This window comes from Nestor notabilis, unplaced genomic scaffold (assembly GCF_000696875.1).
Source record: "Nestor notabilis isolate BGI_N333 unplaced genomic scaffold, ASM69687v1 scaffold7468, whole genome shotgun sequence".
Taxonomy (NCBI): Eukaryota; Metazoa; Chordata; class Aves; order Psittaciformes; family Psittacidae; genus Nestor; species Nestor notabilis.
This window is the reverse complement of record NW_009938838.1, coordinates 93559-113842: the sequence shown is the minus strand read 5'-3', so window position 1 is coordinate 113842 and position 20284 is coordinate 93559. Positions and strand designations below refer to the sequence as shown.

The window sequence follows — 20284 nt, the reverse complement described above, 5'->3', positions numbered from 1 at the left end:
GAAGCCGGGCATGGGTGGGGCTCATCCGGCGCCTCTCGCCCGCAGGCTCTCGCTGTACGATGCCGCCTGCCAGGTCGCTCAGGAGGTCGCCGAGAAAATCCAGGAGCGTAACCGGTACCAGAGGAGCGGGAGCGCAGACGTTACGGAAGGAGCGGGGAAAGCTCGCCCAAGGTACTCCTCGGCCGGCGGCTCTGGCCTTTGTGAGCGCCCGTTTGTAGCCATGTTTTGCTTTTAGCTGTTCTAAAGGGTCCGTCCCGGGCAGTGTTCAAGGCCAGGTTGGACACGGGCTCAGAGCAACGTGGTCTAGTGGAAGGTGTCCCTGCCCGTGGCAGGGGTTGGAGCTGAATGAGGTTTAAAGTCCCTTCCAACACGAACCACTCTGTGATTTTATGCAGCACTGGTTGAGAAGTAAATTGGCAGGAACTGGATGTGTTGAGGAGGCTCCGAGTCCTGAACCCGCCCCTCCCTGCCCGCAAAGGGGAGCTGCTGCTGCCTGGAAGGTGTGTTGCGGGAAGGGGATGCTCTGCTGCCTGCCTCAGTCCCGGGCTGGGCTGCGCCCGTCACTGCTGCCCACTGGGAATCTGCAGATGAAAAGTTCTGTTTGGTGGCAGGAACTAGTGTTAGTGGTATGTTCTTCAAGATTGTCATAAAGGAAGCAAGAATAAAGTTTCTAAATTAAAGGTGTCTTTTCAATGTCACAACAGGAATTTTGGATTTAACACTAATTAGTCTTTTGTGCATGCAAGGATGTTGTTTTCACAAAAGAGAGAAGGAAAAGCTGGGGGAGTGTTGGGCACATGCTGCTGGTGGGTCAGGGCTGTGACTGCCAGGACCAGAACTGTTTCAGACATCCTCAATCTAACGGACGCACATCAGCTTCTGAGTACTCCCTTCTGTGTGTGTATTGAATAGATAGTTTTTTCCCCCGCAAGGGAAAAACTTTCTGTAGTGGTTGTAAATCAGATGAAACATGAATTTTGCAGCTTTTTAAAGCTACATTTCTAACAAAGTGTAAGCCTGGAGTTAAATATGAACAAGAAGCAAAAGTTAGAGCTCATCCAGGAATATTATGTTCTCCACCTTTCCACACTTCTCATTTGAAAAATAAGAAGATTCTCAGGAGGCTACTTTATTTAGGACTAAAAGCCTCATTTTTCCCCTCCAGAAGTGTAGGACCCTGCTTGATCGCAGCCCTGGGGATCATGCCATTAACTTCTCCTGTGACTGCTTTAAGAGGAAAAGGCGTGTGAGCCCTTGAATTGGTCTTTTATAATAATTTGCATAATTTAAACCCTGCTGATGTATTTTGTAGACTCTGCCCCTCTCTGTAGCAGGGTTGTACCATGCTGCGTGATCACGGAATCTTCTTTGCCAGTCTCTTTGCTGATAGCTTTTAACATCGGATGTCCTTTTTGGAAATAGGTCCTTTGAAAATACATTGAAGAAAACTGTATAGGCTTTGTCCAATAATCTGTTTTTTAATGAATGCTGCAATCTGGCATGAAGTGAAAAGAGGTTTCAGGAGGCCCAAGTAAGTGGAATTTGAGAAAAATATTTTCTCCAGTGGTAGAATTGAGGAGTGTTTTGAGGTGGTGGTTAAACGCCCTGCATTCAAGATACCCAAGTAATTAGGTATTGTACAGATACCCTCAAGCAACAGAAGACTAATAAAAAGTTTGTTGCTTAATCTGTCTGTGTTCATAGGGCACAAAGTCCTTGATTGACATCATTGCAGCCGGTGCTGCATTCCCCAAACCCCCAACAAAACATTGTATTGGGGTTGTTTGAAACCCTTCTTGTCCCATAGCTCTCTGAGGTTGTGTTTTATGGAAACATTACATGGTTGACTTATTTCTTCATAAAATCATTTGTTCCATGCCCTCTGTTTTCCAAGCCTGGTTTGCTTTTAATCCATTAAGAGTTAAAGACGAATATTTGGCAGTGTGTGATTCTACTATAAACAGGTTTCCAACAATAAGAGTTGTTTTCATAACAGACATGCATGTTGAGAAATCCACGGCTGAGCAGTCACGTTCTGTGACTCCTGAATATTTTAACGGAGGAAAACATCTTTGTACAACATTTGCCTGGTAGGGAGAATGTAAACAAGTTTTTCTTTTCATAGTATTTTGCCATGAGCATAGCTAAAACCACCTTCTGCTGAGCAAAAAACAGAGGATAACATTTAAAATGGAAAAAAAACCCCAACCCAAAACTCTGTAGGGGAATATTTCCAGCAGCACTTCACTGGTTGTGAGTTGCTCTATTGAGCTGATCTTAAAACTCCCACTGGTTTCTTTTTTTCTTTTTTTTTTTTTTTTTTTTCCCTCTAATGGAAGCAAACTCTTTAGTTAGAACACTGCAGTTTGTGCCCAGAGGAGCAGTGGGTGGCCGTGTGTTAGACACATGTACCTTGATGTTACTTTGCTGTGCTGTGTCAGTTAAATGCAGCATTCTCCACCTGGCTGTGGTTACATGTGAAATGTAAAGACCTTCTATTACCTGCCTGCAGAGCTAGAGGACATGCAGCAGCTCCAACTGCCCTAAAAGCATGTACACCCCACCCTGGCTTTGGAAACGCTGCTGCAGTTTCAGCTGCTTTGGGTCTGGATTTTGGCTGCGTACTCCTGAGGCTGCCTCAGCGTGGTTGCATCTGCTTCCCATCGTTGTATTTGGCAGGGTTTGAGAATGAGTGTCACTGAGTCAGGGATTTCAACTTCTGCTGTTGTGAGGGGTTTTGGGCTCTCCTGCTCAGGCCCTGTGCAATATCAGTGCAGTTCAGCTGATGGATCCTTGCAGCATGGTGACAGCTTGGCGAGATGCTGGTGTCTGGCTGCTGCCTCTGCGTCTTCAAGAAGGCGAGTCAAAGGAAATATTCCTTCTGTGTAAGCAGTTCATCACACAGAGCATCTGAGGGCTGATGTCTTGTAAACAAGAAGCACATAAAACCTTAATTAGGATGACTTGCATAGTTCATTGCAGTTACAGTGTTTTTTCCTAGTATGTTCTACATAACTGTAATGAAAAGAAATAACATTTGAGGAGGAAAAACCCAGGGGATAATTTCAGCCTACTTTGGGAATGGGCGGGCAGAGAGGAGGAGGATGATTCCTGCAAGCTTCAGGCTTGCTTGCAACAGGGAAGAATGTGAATGACTTAACTATCTTTTTAGTAAGAACAGATGCATCTGGGTGTGGAGCAGGTCAGTTGTGAGGAAGGGTCCAGGGTCAGGTGCTGCTGAGAAGGGAAACAGAAGAAATCTGAATTTCTTGTGGGATCTTTAGTGTAAGATTTGGAGTTTAGTGGAGGGAATGTCTGAGCCTGTGGCAACCTTCCCTTTAATCCAGGGAGCTGGGAAAGAAACCTGGTGGCAGGAGAAGCTGCTGCCTCTGTTTGTATGAAAGATCAGAGGAAAGAACTGGAAAACTAACTGGAAAATACTAGTGTGCTGAAATGTTTTGCCCATACAAAGGAGTATGTTTATAAAGACTTGAAAGAAAGCTCTCCATATTAAACAGCATTCATACATTAGAATTGTGTTTGTGAAACTAGCACTGTTTATCTCATTATTTTCTAGGCAGTCCAAACCAGTTGGCGATGTCGATCCCCTGTGGCTCTGAGGCAGGCTTTCTTCGCTTGGAATGGAGTCCTTCACTCCAGTACAGCTGAATTTATATGTATTGTCACCTGCATGTAGTAGTATGAAATTTTATGCAAGTATAACTCCAACTGAAAAACTTTTCTTTCTTCCCCTTCAGCTCAATGTGCTTATCAGGTCATCGCTGCAGAATCTCCAAGAGAAGATTGATCAGCTGAAGGACTTACTGCTTTGGGCTGTATCAACACACCAAATGTATCTGTGTAAACATCAGCTCACTGACCTTTCTGTGTTGTGGGAGAGAGTGGAAAAAATAGGCTGTAGTTGCTTCGCCACAGAGTTAGGGGTTTTCTCTCAGTCTGTTTTTAGACTTTGTCACTAGAATTTTGTCCATGCTCCTGTTGAATATTTTCATTGCAGCTGTCGTGCAGGAAGGGTTGGGAGCCTCCTGCCACCTGGTATAGTGGCCTTGAGGCTGGCTTTGGGTATGGTTGTGTCGGAGAGCAGCTTAACAACATGGTCTGAATAACCTCAGAGCTGCCCTCGCCTTGCCTGTGTGCTGTGCTGACACTGCTGATCTGCTTTCTGAGCTCAGCTCACTCCTCTAGCAGAAAATGTGCTCCTCTGCTGTTTTCTCTTGGTGCAGTCACTGCCTGCAGGGTGCCAGTGCTGGCAGAAGGGAAGGATGAAGCTCTCTTCAGGGTGTGGGCAGGGATGTGGCAGCCCTGACTTGGACTGGCTTAAGGAGCAGTGGAACTTCATCTTCGGAATGGTGTCAAAATCAGGCCTTAGAAAGAAATCACAGGTTTTCTTCTAGCAGTGTTACCCTGGGGCATGGCTTGGTTTTGCTGCTCCTTCCATATGCTGGAAGGATAAGGAGTGAAAGACGTACATCTCTCCCCTGGAGATATTCAGCAGCCATCTGGTTTAATGAATGAATATTTAATTTCAAGCTTGCTACAGCAGAAATCCCTTCTGAGCACAGGCCCCTGAGTGCTGTGCTCATGGCTAGGGGTAAAACTTTCCTGTCCAGTGAATGCTCTCAAGCAGACAAATCCTGTGGCAGAAAACAGATGCAAATCAGTTCAGCTGTTGCATAATCTACTCAACAGTACTTGGAAGAGAGTTTGTAGTCCTTCAGAATGTCACTAAGATTAATTAAAATAAGCAAACACAGGTGCCCTGTGGAAGCTGCAGCACTTCAGGGCATCTTGTCTTTCAGAGGTACAGAATGGATTGTTTTTCTGCTGTGTCAGTGGCTTTTGGGGTGTTCTGCTGATGAATTGCAAATGGAAACTTGCAACAAGTAAATTTTTTGTTCACTGAGCACTTGGCTGGGAGCTGCTCACCTGGTCTGTGTATTGAGCCTCCAGTGAAATAAGATGTGAATACGTTCCTGACTTTAAAAGCTTCTGGTTGGCCCTGCCCTCTTGGTATGATAATAGTGTAAATGGGAGCAATTTTAAGACTGTCCTCCCCTGAACTTAAGCCGTGCAGCACTGTTACACATTGTCAGTGTTATAGACGAAGATCAACTGGGTTATAATAAGTGAAAGAAAAATTATGTTGGATTTTGGAGGAGGAAATGCAGTTCGTAATCCTCATGCTAATTGAGCAATAAATAGCCTTCCAGTTCTCTCCTTAATTTGAGATGGTGGCCTGAAGATCACTCTGTGGTCCTGTATGAAACTTTTTCTTTGAGATATGTAAGCCAGAAACACATTTAGAATAACTGCAGATTTTGTTCAGAAAAATATGACCTATCCTTCCCTTAGATGTTACAGCCTTTTCTTGGGTTAAAACAGTTACTGTAGTTAATTCTGATGGTCAGGAGGACTGATTTATTTTAAGAATGTATAACAGTATTTTATGTAATAAAATTTTTAACTGTTTTTAAGTTTGGTCCTTAACTAAGTATCCTCAGCACACAGCTGGAGGGAGACAGGAGACAGAATTTGGTGGATGATCTTCTCACACGACAGAAACAACTTCAGGCATCTTACAAGAATGAAGGCACAGAACCAGATGTGATAAGGTACGGCACTGTTGCCTCAAGTGAGCAATGTGATTGTGCTTTGAGTGTGTCCGAAGGGAGTGTTAAATGCAGACATTGAACTCCTGTATCTCTATATGTAGCAAACTGCAGTTTCATTTGCTTAGGAATCACATGCTTTTTTAGTGATGGTATCATGTCAAAGAATCACAGTGATTTGGGTTGGAAGAGACCTTAAAGCTCATCCAGCTCCAACCCCTTGCCACGGGCAGGGACACCTTCCACTAGAGCAGGTTGCTCCAAGCCCCTGTGTCCAACCTGGCCTTGAACACTGCCAGGGATGGGGCAGCCACAGCTTCTCTGGGCACCCTGTGCCAGCGCCTCAGCACCCTCACAGGGAAGAGCTTCTGCCTCAGAGCTCATCTCAGTCTCCCCTCTGGCAGGTTCAAGCCATTCCTCCTTGTCCTGTCCCTCCAGGCCCTTGTCCAAAGCCCCTCTCCAGGTTTCCTGGAGCCTCTTTAGGCCCTGGAGCTGCTCTAAGGTCTCCCCTTCAGGAGCCTTCTCTTCTCCAGCTGACCCAGCCCATCTCTCTCAGCCTGGCTCCAGAGCAGAGCTGCTCCAGTGCTCACAGCAGCTCTGTGGCCTCCTCTGAACTTGCACAAGCAAGTGCAGAAGAGGAGTGGTGCTGAGTGTCTGAGTTTTCAGAGCTTGCTGTATTTCCACGGTCAATGAAATGACTCTTGAGTGTAAATTGTAACTGGTAAATCTTTAGTTTAAAGCCTCATATTTAAAAAGAAGTCAATATATGTTCTCAGGAGCTTTGTATGAATCGCATATATGAGGCTCAGACACCTATTTTATTGAAGCGGGGGAAGCTTTGACGCAGCAGGCAGAGATTTTAGTCTGTCTGTGGGTCGTGCAAGGGGCTGTGCTCTGCCCTGTGGGCCCTCCATGGTGCTGTGTGTGTGGTCTGGGTCACGCAATGCGGCTGAGCAGAGCTTCCTCACCTCTGCTGCCCTGTGCAGCAGCGAGCTCTGCCTCCAAAGAGAGCAACTGTGCTTCAGCAACAGGGGCATGTGACAGAAAGACATTGTTTTGCAAATTTTTAGCTTGTGCTTCTAAGTGAGAGGCATTTCCTAATGCACTCCATTCACTGGACCTGTTCTGGACCAGATCCACAGTGTTGAATTTGATGCTTACGCATAGAAGGTTATTTGTGGGAGCGTGAGTGTTAGAGCCCTCCTGAGAAAGTTTCTCACCTTTCTGGAGTATGTCAGCTCTCATAGTTCTCTTTAGAACAAAACAAAACTTCATGTGTTTTGAGCTCTGAAGTTCTGAAGAGATAAATCTTTTCCCTGATGATCTTTGAGAACCAGTCTCTTCTCAGCACTGTGCTCTTGAATAAGGCAGAGACAGTTTTGAGGCTATTGTACAGTGAAAAACTGGGTACCAATGTGAGAATTGCGTCCTACTAAGAGTGTTGAAATTAAGACTTTTTTACTAGCTTGTTTACTTTGTGTTTCTTGGAGCACATATAAGAGGTACTCAAAGTTTAACTGATAGTTTTCTGTATTCATATGTGTATTCACGTGTCATGAGGGCCTATTCAGTAACATGGTGTAGAGGTTTTGTTCTGCTTGCTTTACTCCTCCATTGTGGTGCAGCTGAAGCACATGTTTCCCTTTGTGGTGTGTTACCTTTGTGTAACCAGACGTCAGTGCAATGCCTGCTGTGGACAATGAAACTGTGGACTTTCTGTGAACCCAGTAACAGCTCTAGGTTGGCATTCTGCAAATCGGTTGGGTTTGGCTGTGCTGGCAGCCCAGAACCCCTCCGTGTGCTGGGCTGCACCTCCAGAGCATGAGCAGCAGGTCAGGGAGGGGATTCTGCCCCTCTGCTGCGCTCCTGCAGTCCTGATCCAGCTCTGGGGCAACAGCACAAGAGGGACGTGGAGCTGCTGGAGTGAGTCCAGAGGAGGCCCCGGAGCTGCTGCGAGTGCTGGAGCAGCTCTGCTCTGGAGCCAGGCTGAGAGAGATGGGCTGGGTCAGCTGGAGAAGAGAAGGCTCCTGAAGGGGAGACCTTAGAGCAGCTCCAGTGCCTAAAGGGGCCTCAGGAAACCTGGAGAGGGACTTTGGACAAGGGCCTGGAGGGACAGGACAAGGGGAATGGCTTTAACCTGCCAGAGGGGAGATTGAGATGAGCTCTGAGGCAGAAGCTCTTCCCTGTGAGGGTGCTGAGGCGCTGGCACAGGGTGCCCCGAGAAGCTGGGGAGAGTGTTCAAGGCCAGGATGGATGGGTCTTGGAGCAACCTGCCCTAGTGGAAGGTGTCCCTGCCTGTGGCAGGGGTTGGAGCTGGATGAGCTTTAAGGTCCTTTCCAACCCAAACCATTCCATGGTTTTTCAGAGCACAGTGCATATCCAGGTGATGCGTTGGTTCTAGCTCTTACACCTATCACAGAGTCAACCAAAACATGTGAAATAGCATTAGGAAAAATGTCTGCAGGACTCATGATGTGAGAAAGTTCTTGTGAGACTCCTGTTCTGAGCAGTCCATAAACGAATGTGACCTTCTGAAATGTGGCCTTCCTGACTGAGGCCATGCAGCACTGGCATGTTGCTGCTGTGGAAGAGACAGAGAACGAGGAGTCGACCTAGAGCTGCTTGGGTGTCAAGGTGTTGAGGCAGATGTGAGGAAAATATCCAAACCTTGTGATAATTTCGAGCTCCATTAGAAATGGTCAGGAAAACTAGTATTTTCCAGCACCGGGTAACATCAGAAACAGTATTTATTTGCTAGTGTTGCAAGGCTTGAAGTTTTATATTCTCTTTTAACTTCTTTAATTAAAAATGGATAAAACTATGCCAAATATGCTCTGTCTGGTGAAATCACACGCCTTCCATATTCTCCCATGTAGGTCTTGGTTTTAGTGGTACAGGCAGAGACATAGCCAGGGCCTGAATCCTGTGCCAGTGAGTCAAACCTGCCTGGCCTAAGCCTGCCCCACATGTGGGTGCACAGGGATGGAGCTCGTCTCCCTGCCTGCCCCATTGCTTGCAGAGTTGGAGGGTTAAGCTGCTGTTTACAGCACTGGCGTTCTCTAAAATTGTTGCAGACCTCTGTAACAGCCTGCTTTGGGTTTCAGTCAGTGGCAAAGGCCACTCTTTCGTGTGTCTGAAGTCTGAAAGCCAGCTTTTCCCACTGCATTAGAAAAATCAGTGCATGTTGTTTGATTAAGTTCTAGCAGTGACACTTCTCTCTGGTTTTGTATTGGTTTTCTATATCTAATCCAGCTCTGATGTGACAGCACGCATTTTCAGAAGTCTTTTTCCTTCCAGCAGTCATTGCTTTCATTAACCTTCTTGCACCACTGATCACATACTTATTGTCCCTATGGCCTATAGCTGTGAGGGTTTCGCTAGAATTAATCTTCGTTTATATTTGGTCACCATTCAGTGAGTTTTACATTCTTTGAAAACTGCTGTAAAGCTATTTCTGATTGTGAAGTACAGTGGCCTTAATGCTCTTAGTATTTATCCTAACTGACAACTTGGGCTAGAACACAGGGCAGGACACTGCATTACTTTGCTATAGCTTTAGTTCACCTTCCGGCATTGTCGGCCTTAATTAAGATGCAACTGGAATTTTCCAGGGGGAAGGTTGTGCTGTTTCCGTGGCTTCGCCTGAGTAGGGTCAGTTAAATTTTCTTTAATTAGTTTTCAGTAGACAACTTCTGTATCTTCTCCCCTCTTCTCTCCTTGGAAAGAGATCTGTGCAGGTTATTGGAACAGATGGGGGAAGAATGATGCAGAAATCCCCATGATTTCACACCATGCTTTAAGGTCCCTTCCAACCCAAACCGTTCTGTGATTCTAGAAACAATTCTTCTTTCTTACAATTCTCTTAATTCCTGAGGAGTGCAAATGGGCTGTAGAGGTAAGAATGTTTTGATGAAGACTATATAAGCTGTTTTATAACGTATTTAGTATTGTGCTGTGTCTAATCTTGTACAGAAAATAAGGGATGGTGTAAAGTAGACGGTATTATTTTGTAGCAAGATTCATCTCTGATGGAAATGATTATTGCAATGTATATTTTGAGGGTTTGCCCAGGAAAGCGAGACTGTTGTGAAATAAGACCTGTGTTGTTATAAAGGTGACCTTCGCTGGGGGCACTTTTCCAGCTGTAGGGGTAACTCCTCTGTGTAGCTTCTTACCACAAGACACCCAGCATTTTGAGCAGATGTGTTAGGCCAGGACATGTGTGCCTGTATAATGGTGCAGACATGCTTCCAGCTCGTGGCTTGCCTTGTGCTGCTCCTCTGCGGATGCCTGCTGTCCTCTACAAGCATGAGGTGGTTGGAAGCTGCTTGTTCTGCAGTGCAAAGCTGCTGTGCATGTGTTATGGGCAAAAATAGTGGTCCTGGAGGTGCTGTGAAGGCATAGAGTTATAGAATCAACTAGGTTGGAAAAGACCTTTAAGATTATCAACTCCAACCATTCCCCAGCAGTGCCAAAGCCACCACTAACCCATGGCACTGAGGCCTCGGCTACCCAGGGTGTGAGCACTTGCAGGGACGGTGACTCCAGCACTGCCCTGGGCAGCCTGTTCCAATGCCTGAGCACCCTCTGGGGAAGGAATTGTTCCTTAGCTCCATCTAAACCTGCCCTGGTGCAGCTTAAGCCCGTTTCCTCTTGTCCCATCCCTTGTTCCTTGGGAGCAGAGACCACCCCCCTCCTGGCTCCATCCTCCTGTCAGACAGTTGTAGAGAGCGATAAGGTCCCCCCTGAGCCTTCTCTTCTCCAGACTAACCCCCCGAGGTCCCTCAGCCCTTCCTCATCACACTTGTGCTCCAGGCCCTGCACCAGCTCCGGTGCCCTTCTCTGGCCCTGCTCCAGCACCTCAGTGTCTCTCTTGCAGTGAGGGGTCCAGAAATGAACACAGGATTTGAGGTGCAGCTTCACCAGTGCCCCGTACAGGAGGATTGTCACTTCAGTGGTCTGCTGACCACTCTGAGATCACTGTGTCCTGCACATCACTGCCTGGCATCCTGCGGGGAGCTGCATTATGCAGCTTCCAGTCTTTGAAGCCAGTGGGACCAGTAGTAAATGGTGTCAAGAGCAACATGGCATTTCCTTGAACATGAGAACACCAGTTCTTGTTTGGGGGGAGCCAAGGAAATCCTCTGCCAGTTGCAGGGAATGCTGCCCCTTCTGCAGTCTTCTAGCGGGAGCCTCCACCTGGGAAGATACCTGGAGGGCATTTGGAATTGCTTGCACTCATGTGGCTTCTCCTAGGTTTTTTTGGAGGGGGAGAGACCTCTTGTTTTGTACATTAAAGTTCTACTTGTTTTATTTAGTAGCTTGGAGCTTCCTAAAATACCCTGCTTGCCAGTGTGAGCAATTGAATCGTAAGTGAGAGAATCCCCCCGCTTCTTTGCCATTGCCTTGGAGATTGACCTCTGAAGCCAAGCTGGGGTGCCCTGGGCACTTCAAAGAGCCCCCCTGTATAACTGTATCGTTAAGGGAATGTTCAAGTGATCATCCAACCAATTGTCATATGACCCAGGTTTTGTTCAAAATTCAGTCTTGCTGATCAGTCTTCTAAAGCCGTAAGCCTTGATGTGTGGCCTTGGTCTAAAGTAAGTGCTGGTTGACTAATCTAAGTTACTTGGGAAGTTTTATAAGAATTATCAGTGAAACAATGCCTTTGGGAAGATATGCCCTCCCTTGTTCAGCAGTGACATAGCTCCCTGATTTTAAACCCCATCATCTTTTATACTTGGGTGCATTGCTAAGCCTCGTAATTAGTTAAATCTGCTCCTACAATCAAAAGCTATCTGCACACTCCACTGCTCCGTGGCGCTTTTAAAGATTTACGTGATTAACTTGGCGGAGGCAGTGGGTGGCTAATTGGATAAGCTTTAATCTTCACACCACCAAAGCGAGACGCGGTAAGATCAGAGGAAGTAGGAAGTTCTGCTGTGTTGTGTGGGAAGGTAGTTACCAAACATGTCAAAAAGATTATTGTAATGAGCAGACTAGTTGTCATGACCCAGCCTACAGGAATAGGGCAGGTTACTTGGGGGGAGGGAGAGAGCGAGTGGTGCAAATTATTTCCATTTTGCTTGCCTTGGCTTTTTTTCTTTAACAGGCAGAAATGCTTGTGCTCTCTTCAGCAAGCAAAGAGCTTTATGTATCATTTGCTTTGTCTCTGAACCTGGTAGAAGTTGTCATGAGACTAGAAAATATGTGGTTAGTCCCCCAAAACAATGGTGTTTAGGTGAGGTATAAAACTTTTTTTGGGGGGGGAGGGTGTGTGCGCGTCTCTGTCTAATCAAGCCTGACTCCCTACCTTGATAAAAATTTAAGTTTTAATGGAGGTGCAGAGGACTGGAATATGGAAGATTCCCAGCTCCTCTTCTGGATGTTGCCTGTGGTGGTCAACTGGTCGCTGACACAGCCTGGGTTCTGCTCCACGGGGTGTTCCAGCCCCATCAGGATACTTAAGTGAGATGTTGTGATTTACAATAAGCGCTTTTTAGTCCTGTAGCAAAAAAACACCCCGCTCTGTCAGCGCTTGTCAGGCCACACCTGCAATGCTGTTTTCCTGCTCTCCAAAAAAAGATGTTGACAGGCTGGGGAGGATCCAGAGAAGGGCCACAGGCATTATCTGAAGACTGGGAAGCTGTATGAGGAAAGGCTGAGAGAGCTGGGCTTGTTCAGCCTTGGAAAAAGAAGGCTCAGGGAAGACGTCACCTTGTTCAGTATTTAAAGGGTGGCCTCTGTTGAGAGAACAAAGTAATCATTTTCAACTAATCAAGTGTGATCAAGTGATCCACCTGAAGTCTAATTTATCCTCCCACCACTGCCTTGTTTAGGACAAATATTACTACAGTTACCGCTTATCTCTTATTTTCAAACATTTCTCCTTGCCTAGAGGACCACTCTTACAGTTTTAAGCAAGCCACATGTCACAGAGTAGTATTTAACCTGTTCCAGTGCTAGAAAAGGGATGACATCAGCTCTGGAGAATCCGAGGAGTTTAGTGTGAGGCATCCTTGCCCATGGCAGGGGGTTGAAATTAGATGATCTTAAGGTCCTTTCCAACCCAACTGGCAGTGTTGATATGTCAGTACCACAGCTGCTGGTCAACTTACAGATTAAGCTTTTCATGCTGCAACATTTGTTCCAAAAGGTGTTTTACAGAATGCAGTTACATGTAAAACTAAGTTTTAAACATACGTAGCATTCTGTGATCAGAGGACTCGGAATCCCCATGAGGAAAGGCTGAGGGAACTGGGTTTGTTCAGCCTTGAGAAAAGAAGGCTCGGGAGACCTTACCACCGTGTTCAGTATTTAAAGGGTGGCTACAAAGAAGATGGAGACTCCCTTTTTCCAGGGAGTGATGTGGAAAAGGGGTGATGGGCACAAGTTTGTCCTGGGGACATTCTGACTGAACACAAGAGGGAAAGTTTTCACAAAGGGAACGATCAGCCATTGGAATAATCTCCATGGGGAAGTGGTGGACTCCCCAGCATTGGACTCTTCTAAGACTCAGCTGGACAGGGTGCTGGGACATCTAGCCTAGCTCCTGTTTTGCCAGGAAAGGTTGGGCCAGATGATTCTTGAGGTCCTTCCACCTGGGATTCTGGGATTCCTTTTTTTTTTTTTTTGATTCTGATAAATCCATTACCTCGAGGTGAAGTTGAGTTTTACATGAGAAGAGGTTGAACGTTCTTGAGTGGAACTGTCTGGGGTTGCAGTGTGAAGTGGGTGGTGTGCTGAACACAGATGAGGATCTATATGCCTATAATTTATGGATGGCGCAAAACTCCCGTGGTGATGAATTATTTTTCAGCCGTGTTGATCCTTCTCACGGCCAGCAGATGTCTCTAGTTCACCATAATTCCTCAAGGAACTCCTAGACCCAAGTTCTGGATTTTGCTGTAAGCCTTCAGTCATCCCCCTGGATATCTGCAGGGTGCATCAACTCCTCCACTGACACTTGTGTGGAGTTAACTTCTTTTGATACAGGATTTGGACCACAGAATGATTTTAAGCATATGTTTGTGTGCCGTGCAGTGTTTCAGTCTGTCTCCTGGAGAGGGGACCTGGACGCAATGTAAAGAAAACAAAACAAAATAAACCCCTTCCCCTCAAATCCCCAACAAACCACGATCCCCCTCCAAAAAAAGCAGACAAAAAACCCACCACCAAACCAGCAACCAAACCAAAATTACAAAAAAAAAAAAAAAAGAAAAAGATCTTAGTGTAATTAAAACATCTAGAGAATTTGAGAGATCCTAAAAATGCTCCTTGCCTGGTTTGTGGAAGTGCTTTGGGAAATAACGGGGCAAAGGTAAAATAAGACTAAAATACAGGGCTTAAGAAAAGCCAAGCAGAAAGACAAACCTCTTCCTTCTGTCCTGCTCTTGAGGAACTGATTGTACAGTGACTCCTACCCCACATCTGGGTTGCAGTTTCGGGTTCAAGTGCCTCACAATCTGTCATCTGATGTTTTTCTTGTAGGAGAATCCAATGAAAAGCTGAAAGGCGGAAACCAGAAATCTGGTATCGAGAAAAATATTTAAGTGTCATTTCATTTTACTACTTGAATTTATGTGCCCTGGACATGAAAAACTTGTTTTCTGCTGTAACCAGGGAAGTGTCTGTAACACGAACAACACAAGTCATAATTCTTTTAAAATAAACCCCATAACTTGATTACTCTCTCATTTAAGAGTGGGTGCCTGACTTCTTGCTCGTCTAGCTGCCAGGCTAGAAGTGCAGGAGAGGAGTTGTGTGATGTCCATGTGCAGATTTGGAGTTGCAGAAATGTTCCTTTCTTAGGTTTGGTCAGGATTCCTACTGAAATGTAGGAATGAGTAGTTTTACCTGATTTGCATCTGTATTAGCATGTTGATCCTTTTGCTGTTGGAAGCTTTCAGGCTATACTTCAGTGTTTTGATAAGTTGTGGTTTCGTATAATCATAGAATAGTTTAGGTTGGAAGGGACATTAAAGCTCATCCAGTTCGAATCCCTTGCCATGGGCAGGGACACCTTTCACTAGAGCAGGTTGCTCCAAGCCCCTGTGTCCAAGCTGGCCTTGAACACTGCCAGGGATGGGGCAGCCACAGCTGCTCTGGGCACCCTGTGCCAGCACCTCAGCACCCTCACAGGGAAGAGCTTCTGCCTCAGAGCTCATCTCAATCTCCCCTCTGTCAGGTTAAAGCCATTCCCCTTGGCCTGTCCCTACAGGCTGTTGTCCAAAGTCTCTCTCCAGGTTTCTTGTAGCCCCTTTAGGCACCAGGAGCTGCCCTAAGGTCTCCCCAGAGCCTTCTCTTCTCCAGGCTGTCCCCATAGCAGAGGTGTTCCTATGAAGAGATGTTTTTTCTTATGGTTTTGCCTACGTTTTTATCACAGCAGATAACCTCAATAATATGTGTATTCTCAGGAACCCTATTGCTCTGTAGCTGTTTTGGATGCTGTCTGTTCTATGTGCAAACAATGTTTAATATGAGTATATTGAACAATGTATAGTGTACATTTCACCACGTAGCGTAATTTTTCACTGCAAAATTAATTCTTTCTGCTTTACCTCTTCTAAGGTAGCCTTATGGAGCCTGCAGGATGCATTGGTATTGGAGAGTGTCAGATTCTTTTGGGCTAATTTCTTCTATGATTCCAGAGAATCACATGGAGTGCAACGAATACCTCCGGTTCCGCCTCTGTCAGCAAGTCTGGCCAGCACAGATTATATGATGAGTTTGTGTTGAAAATTATTTACTGAAGTTATTTTCAGATCGAGCCTAATGACAGGAGGGGTCAGACGAGGTGTCACTAACCCGTGGCTCTTGGAAGAATCTGAAGAAACCAGAGGGCTTGGCTGTGACAATCTCAGGCAGCAGCAGCGAAGGATCATAGAAGGTACAAGAATCTTTCTGGTTTTTACAAGCATCAGTACATCTGAGAGGAGCCCTTATTAGAAAGTCAATACAATAACTTGTGCTGAAATTTTATTATCTGCAGATGTCAAACATCATAGAATCATAGAATAGTTAGGGTTGGAAAGGACCATAAGATCATCTAGTTCCAACCCCCCTGCCGTGAGCAGGGACACCACACACTAAACTATGTCGTCCAAGGCTCTGTCCAACCTGGCCTTGCCAGGTGGTTGTTTTCTGTATTTTCAGGAGCAGAACTGTGCTTGAAATATTAGGCAGAAGCTCTTCCCTGTGAGGGTGCTGAGGTGCTGGCACAGGGTGCCCAGAGCAGCTGTGGCTGCCCCATCCCTGGCAGTGTTCAAGGCCAGGTTGGACACAGGGGCTTGGAGCAACCTGCTCTAGTGGAAGGTGTCCCTGCCCGTGGCAAGGGGTTGGAGCTGGATGAGCTTTAAGGTCCGCTTTCCAATCCAAACCAGTCCATGATTTTATGAATATTCTTAACTGAAAGCATCTTTGTAAATGAAATTTTGAAAGACCTTACAGACCATCCCTGGTTTTGACCATGTTCATGGTTTTGGTTTTCAGTGGGGGTCTCATTAATTGCCCTGAGTGTAGTGGTGTTAGTGATGGGCTTAAGGCTGGGAGATGTAATGTGTGTTGTTGAATTAGAGCAAGGTAGGAATTAACTAATCTAAAAAGGATTGTTTAGATTTTGGCCCTTAGCATCTGTAAGGAATCTGTAACTTTGGAAGTGTTGGAAAACCTCGGCTCAAGGACATGAGGTGGTAAATAAGGTCATTTCTATGCAGTTAAATTCTTGGAAGTGATCAAATGAAATCAGTCTCCAGATAAAGCCTGCTTCAGTCTGCACATGAAACCGCATTTATAGCTATGGTTCAGGAGAACAGCATGGTCCAGGAGAAACATCAGGCTCCAGTTTTTGACTACCCCATTGGTATCCCACTGTAGGGAAGGGTGTTCTGGCCACCCTGCACAATTTTTGGCTCCTGGCCTGCAGTCCTGCTCTGTGCAGCATTGCTGCTCTGTAGTTTGTCAGAGCGTGGTAGTCCAGCTTCCAGCAGCTCTTCCTCTTCTGCTTCTTGACAGCTTAGTGCAAAACCTGCAGCTGCCCTTGTCCTAATGGCTGTGTAGAACCTGCCCTCTGGGGTAGCAGAGGTGCTGAGGTTCTTAATAAAGGAGTGTCTGCAGAGCTGGTGGGACCACATGGAACTTCAGCTGCCTCTGTGCCCCCTGTCTCAGGCTTTCTTCCATGCACTCTGTATCGTCTTGCAGCCTTAAAAATCTGTTTGAATTCTTTGATGTTTGCATCACCTGTTTGTCTTTTATTCATGTTAAAAGTTTCCTGGAAAATTGAAAAAGGCTAATCAGGGATCTCTATGCATGTGCCAGAAAATCTCCTGCATTTAGGATTGAGTAACAGCTGAATGTTGAATTCTTGGATTTTTTTGAAGGAGGGACCCTCAGGTAAATGTCCCAGCCAGAGCAGACAAATTAATTACCCATCATTCACATTGAGTGCTGTTGCTATAAGGATTCATTTTCATGTTGTGTTGATACATTTTTCTTAATCCATTTTAACTCTTTAAGCACAGACTAGATCTTTTCCTTCATTTGTACAGTACATAGCCTGGCAAATAAGCAATGTTTTTCATGTCATTTTCTGTCTTTTTCTGATGCAGAGCAAGATGCTGGACTCGATGCTCTTTCTTCAATCATATCTCGGCAAAAGCAAATGGGGCAGGAAATTGGGAATGAGCTGGATGAGCAGAATGGTAAGAACAAGATTCAGAGACTCATTTTCATGTTAAGGTTGTGAATTTTTTTTTTTTCACTCCTCGTACAACTGCACTGCTTTTTGCCCACAAAGTAACAGGACAGTATAAACAGCCACTGTAGATTCTACCTGTTCATGGCCTGGTGGCTTTATTGTGTTTCACCGCATACCCTGTTGTGCATGTGCAACAGCTAACACGTGGAATATTTTTATCAAGCCTGCCTTTGAAAGAAAAGATTGGTGATTATTTATACAAAATACAAAACCTTTGTCCTCGATTTTCTGCAATTTTCAGTTTTGAGAGAGTTTTAATGCTTTTTTGTGTGTTGCTGGGTTTCACTTGAGCATTCTTACTCCATGTCTTTCCTTATTGACTAAATGGAAAAGTCTTGAGCCAGTGATTGAAGAAGTGTTGTATTGTTTGCTGCAAAGGATTTGGATTTGGAAGGTTTCATGGCATTGAATGTAGGACCAAATTAAATGCAATATTGAACTGGAAGAGTACCTGTTTTCTTTAAAACGAGCCAGTATCCAAATGGTGGAGTTGCTCTCCTGTTCAGTTTGCTTTGTTACCCGCTTAATTGTTCACATGACATAAACTGGCCCTAGGAGAGCAGATCCTCCTGTCTTCTGACTTTTCATTCCTTACAATATGGTAATAGTTCAATTAGAGCCTTGGAGATCTGCCAGCTTTCTCCCTTGCACAAAGGCTTGAGCCATATGGTTTATCCTTGGGTTGTGTTGTAGTTAACCACTGAGAAGGTAAATGTCCTTTTACTTGCTAATAAATGATACACTTAAATTGGCTTCTTCCTGGACCTGTATTTTTCCCCCTTGTATTTCTCTGCATGCTAAGAATGAGGCGGTTCCCATGTTAGCAACCGTGTAATGTGATGTACTACTTGGAGCTCCATTGCAACTAAGAGTAAAGTAAGAAGACAGCTTTCTCATGTTTGCCTTGCATACATGGCTAAGTCCAGGAGGGATATGAAATGTCTAGAATATGTCTTTGTTTATTAATCTTAAGCTGGTTAAGAAATGGTTTGCGCAGCTGAGAGAAACTTCTTAGTGGTCTTGTCATATTTTGATCCTCTGCCTCGTGTGAGGAAAGACATTTTCAATTAGAAATCTTCATTTCAAAAGTCTTCTAATAATTGTTGATTAAAAAGTTATAGTAATTGCTTTTTTTTTTTTTTTCTCTCTAATTGGAAAGCAGGTGGGGAGCATGAGCATGTTCACTGATTTTCTGTGAAACTTGGTTTCTCATCAGGAAAATACATGATCTGTGTCCCATTTCCCTTTGTTGAGGGTAGGGGAAGGTTTTCCAAATCCCTGCAGTTTTGGGACCCTGAAGGTATGTGTGTTGTACCATTGCCTTTCTGCCTGACTGTGCCAGCCTTTTCTAGCACCAAAGCCTTGAGATGGCTATGAAGTTGGGAATGCTTTAACTCTCCTTTTTACAAGTAATGCAAAGAATGCCAGTTTGGTTTTGCTCACAGACGGTTACAAAATTAGAGCAAAATTGTTCATGTTTTCAGGTGAGCTCCTAAAAAGGAGCTCAGGCAACTCTTTTCTCAAAAGGTGCAAACGTTCCTGAGTGCTGTGTATGGAGTGATGAGGATTTAGCCTTCTACATATGGGACCAGATTGCTCATCACCACTGAGCAAGTGGAACTCCCATGTTTTCTCTGGCTTTAGGCAATCCCTTTCCTTCTTTTTGTGTGTGTGGATACAAGGGGATATGGTCGGGCATTCTGTTGCTGGATGAGCTGGCATGCTGGAAAAGCTGAAATGCCAGCAGTATTTTCCAGGGGCTACTTTTCCTTTGCACATCTTATTTTACGTCCTGTGTTTAATGATCTACAGCACTTTCTCAGGCACTCTGCCAATCTCGTGTCACTGTTACAGGGCCAGGTTGATAACTGCCCTGTAATTTCCCCTTCCTTGGAATCTCTTTCCTTCCTAGTGCTGAGTGATAAAATGGCATCATCTGTGCTGGGGGGCAGGAGGCGAAGTTCATCTTCATTAGCTGCTCCATCAATATTTCTTTTTATTTGAGTCAAGTTTTCCATCAAATTCCCCATTTCACCCAGATGCTTGACTTCCACTTCCCTCACCTGCTTTGGACGTTCCCACCTTCTGCAACTAATTAGGTGCCTTCAGCCTGTGCTGGTGTTCAGATAAAGTATGGCTTAATTCAGAAGTAGCTGATAATGTCTGATAGTTGATGAAACAGACTTCAGGGAGCTGGGTAACCATACTTATTTTCCAGACAGGCTGTTACTCAGGCCTGTTTTTTCCTTCCCTACCAGCTCATACTCCCTGCTTACTTGAGGTATTTGCTCCCTGAGGTGGCCCGAGGCATTTTCCCTTGAGTGCCAGTTGGTGTAGCTGTGCATTCACAGATGCACAAGTAAGGGAGGCATCTTGATTAATTATGCAAAGTTTACTTCTCGGGCAGAGTTGGTACATGTAAATTCTTTTGTGTTTGTTAAATGACTGAAAAATGATTAAACTCCGCTTTTAGAAGGGTGGTTACTTGGTGGTATCTATTTTTACTTCACTGGTGGGCTCACAGGCAGTGGCGAGGAGCAGTGCTGGAGGTTTGTAGGAGGGCATCCTGCCAGCAGGGCCGGCCGCAGCGGTCGCTGTGCTCTCCAGAGAGGTTGGTCCTTCTCCTGGGGCAGGCTGAGTGACGCCAGCCTCTCTGAGCTCCCTGCAGTGCTTTGTGAGGGCCATGGAGCTGCTGCGAGTGCTGGAGCAGCTCTGCTCTGGAGCCAGGCTGAGAGAGCTGGGCTGGGTCAGCTGGAGAAGAGAAGGCTCCTGAAGGGGAGACCTTAGAGCAGCTCCAGGGCCTAAAGAGGCTCCAGGAAACCTGGAGAGGGGCTTTGGACAAGGGCCTGGAGGGACAGGACAAGGAGGAATGGCTTGAACGTGCCAGGAGGGAGACTGA

General features: G+C 45.5%; 1 protein-coding gene across 1 annotated transcript in view; it reads left to right on the top strand.

Annotated features, from left to right (window-relative positions):
- Positions 1-10: 10 nt before the first annotated feature.
- The window catches only part of STX8 (syntaxin 8), a 95990-nt gene continuing 75716 nt past the window's right edge, over positions 11-20284 (top strand). The window contains exons 1-5 of the mRNA XM_010019553.1: positions 11-139; positions 3759-3853; positions 5523-5633; positions 15395-15519; positions 17237-17329. Of these exons, the coding sequence (XP_010017855.1) occupies positions 11-139; positions 3759-3853; positions 5523-5633; positions 15395-15519; positions 17237-17329 (553 nt within the window). The remainder of the gene's footprint in view (positions 140-3758; positions 3854-5522; positions 5634-15394; positions 15520-17236; positions 17330-20284) is intronic.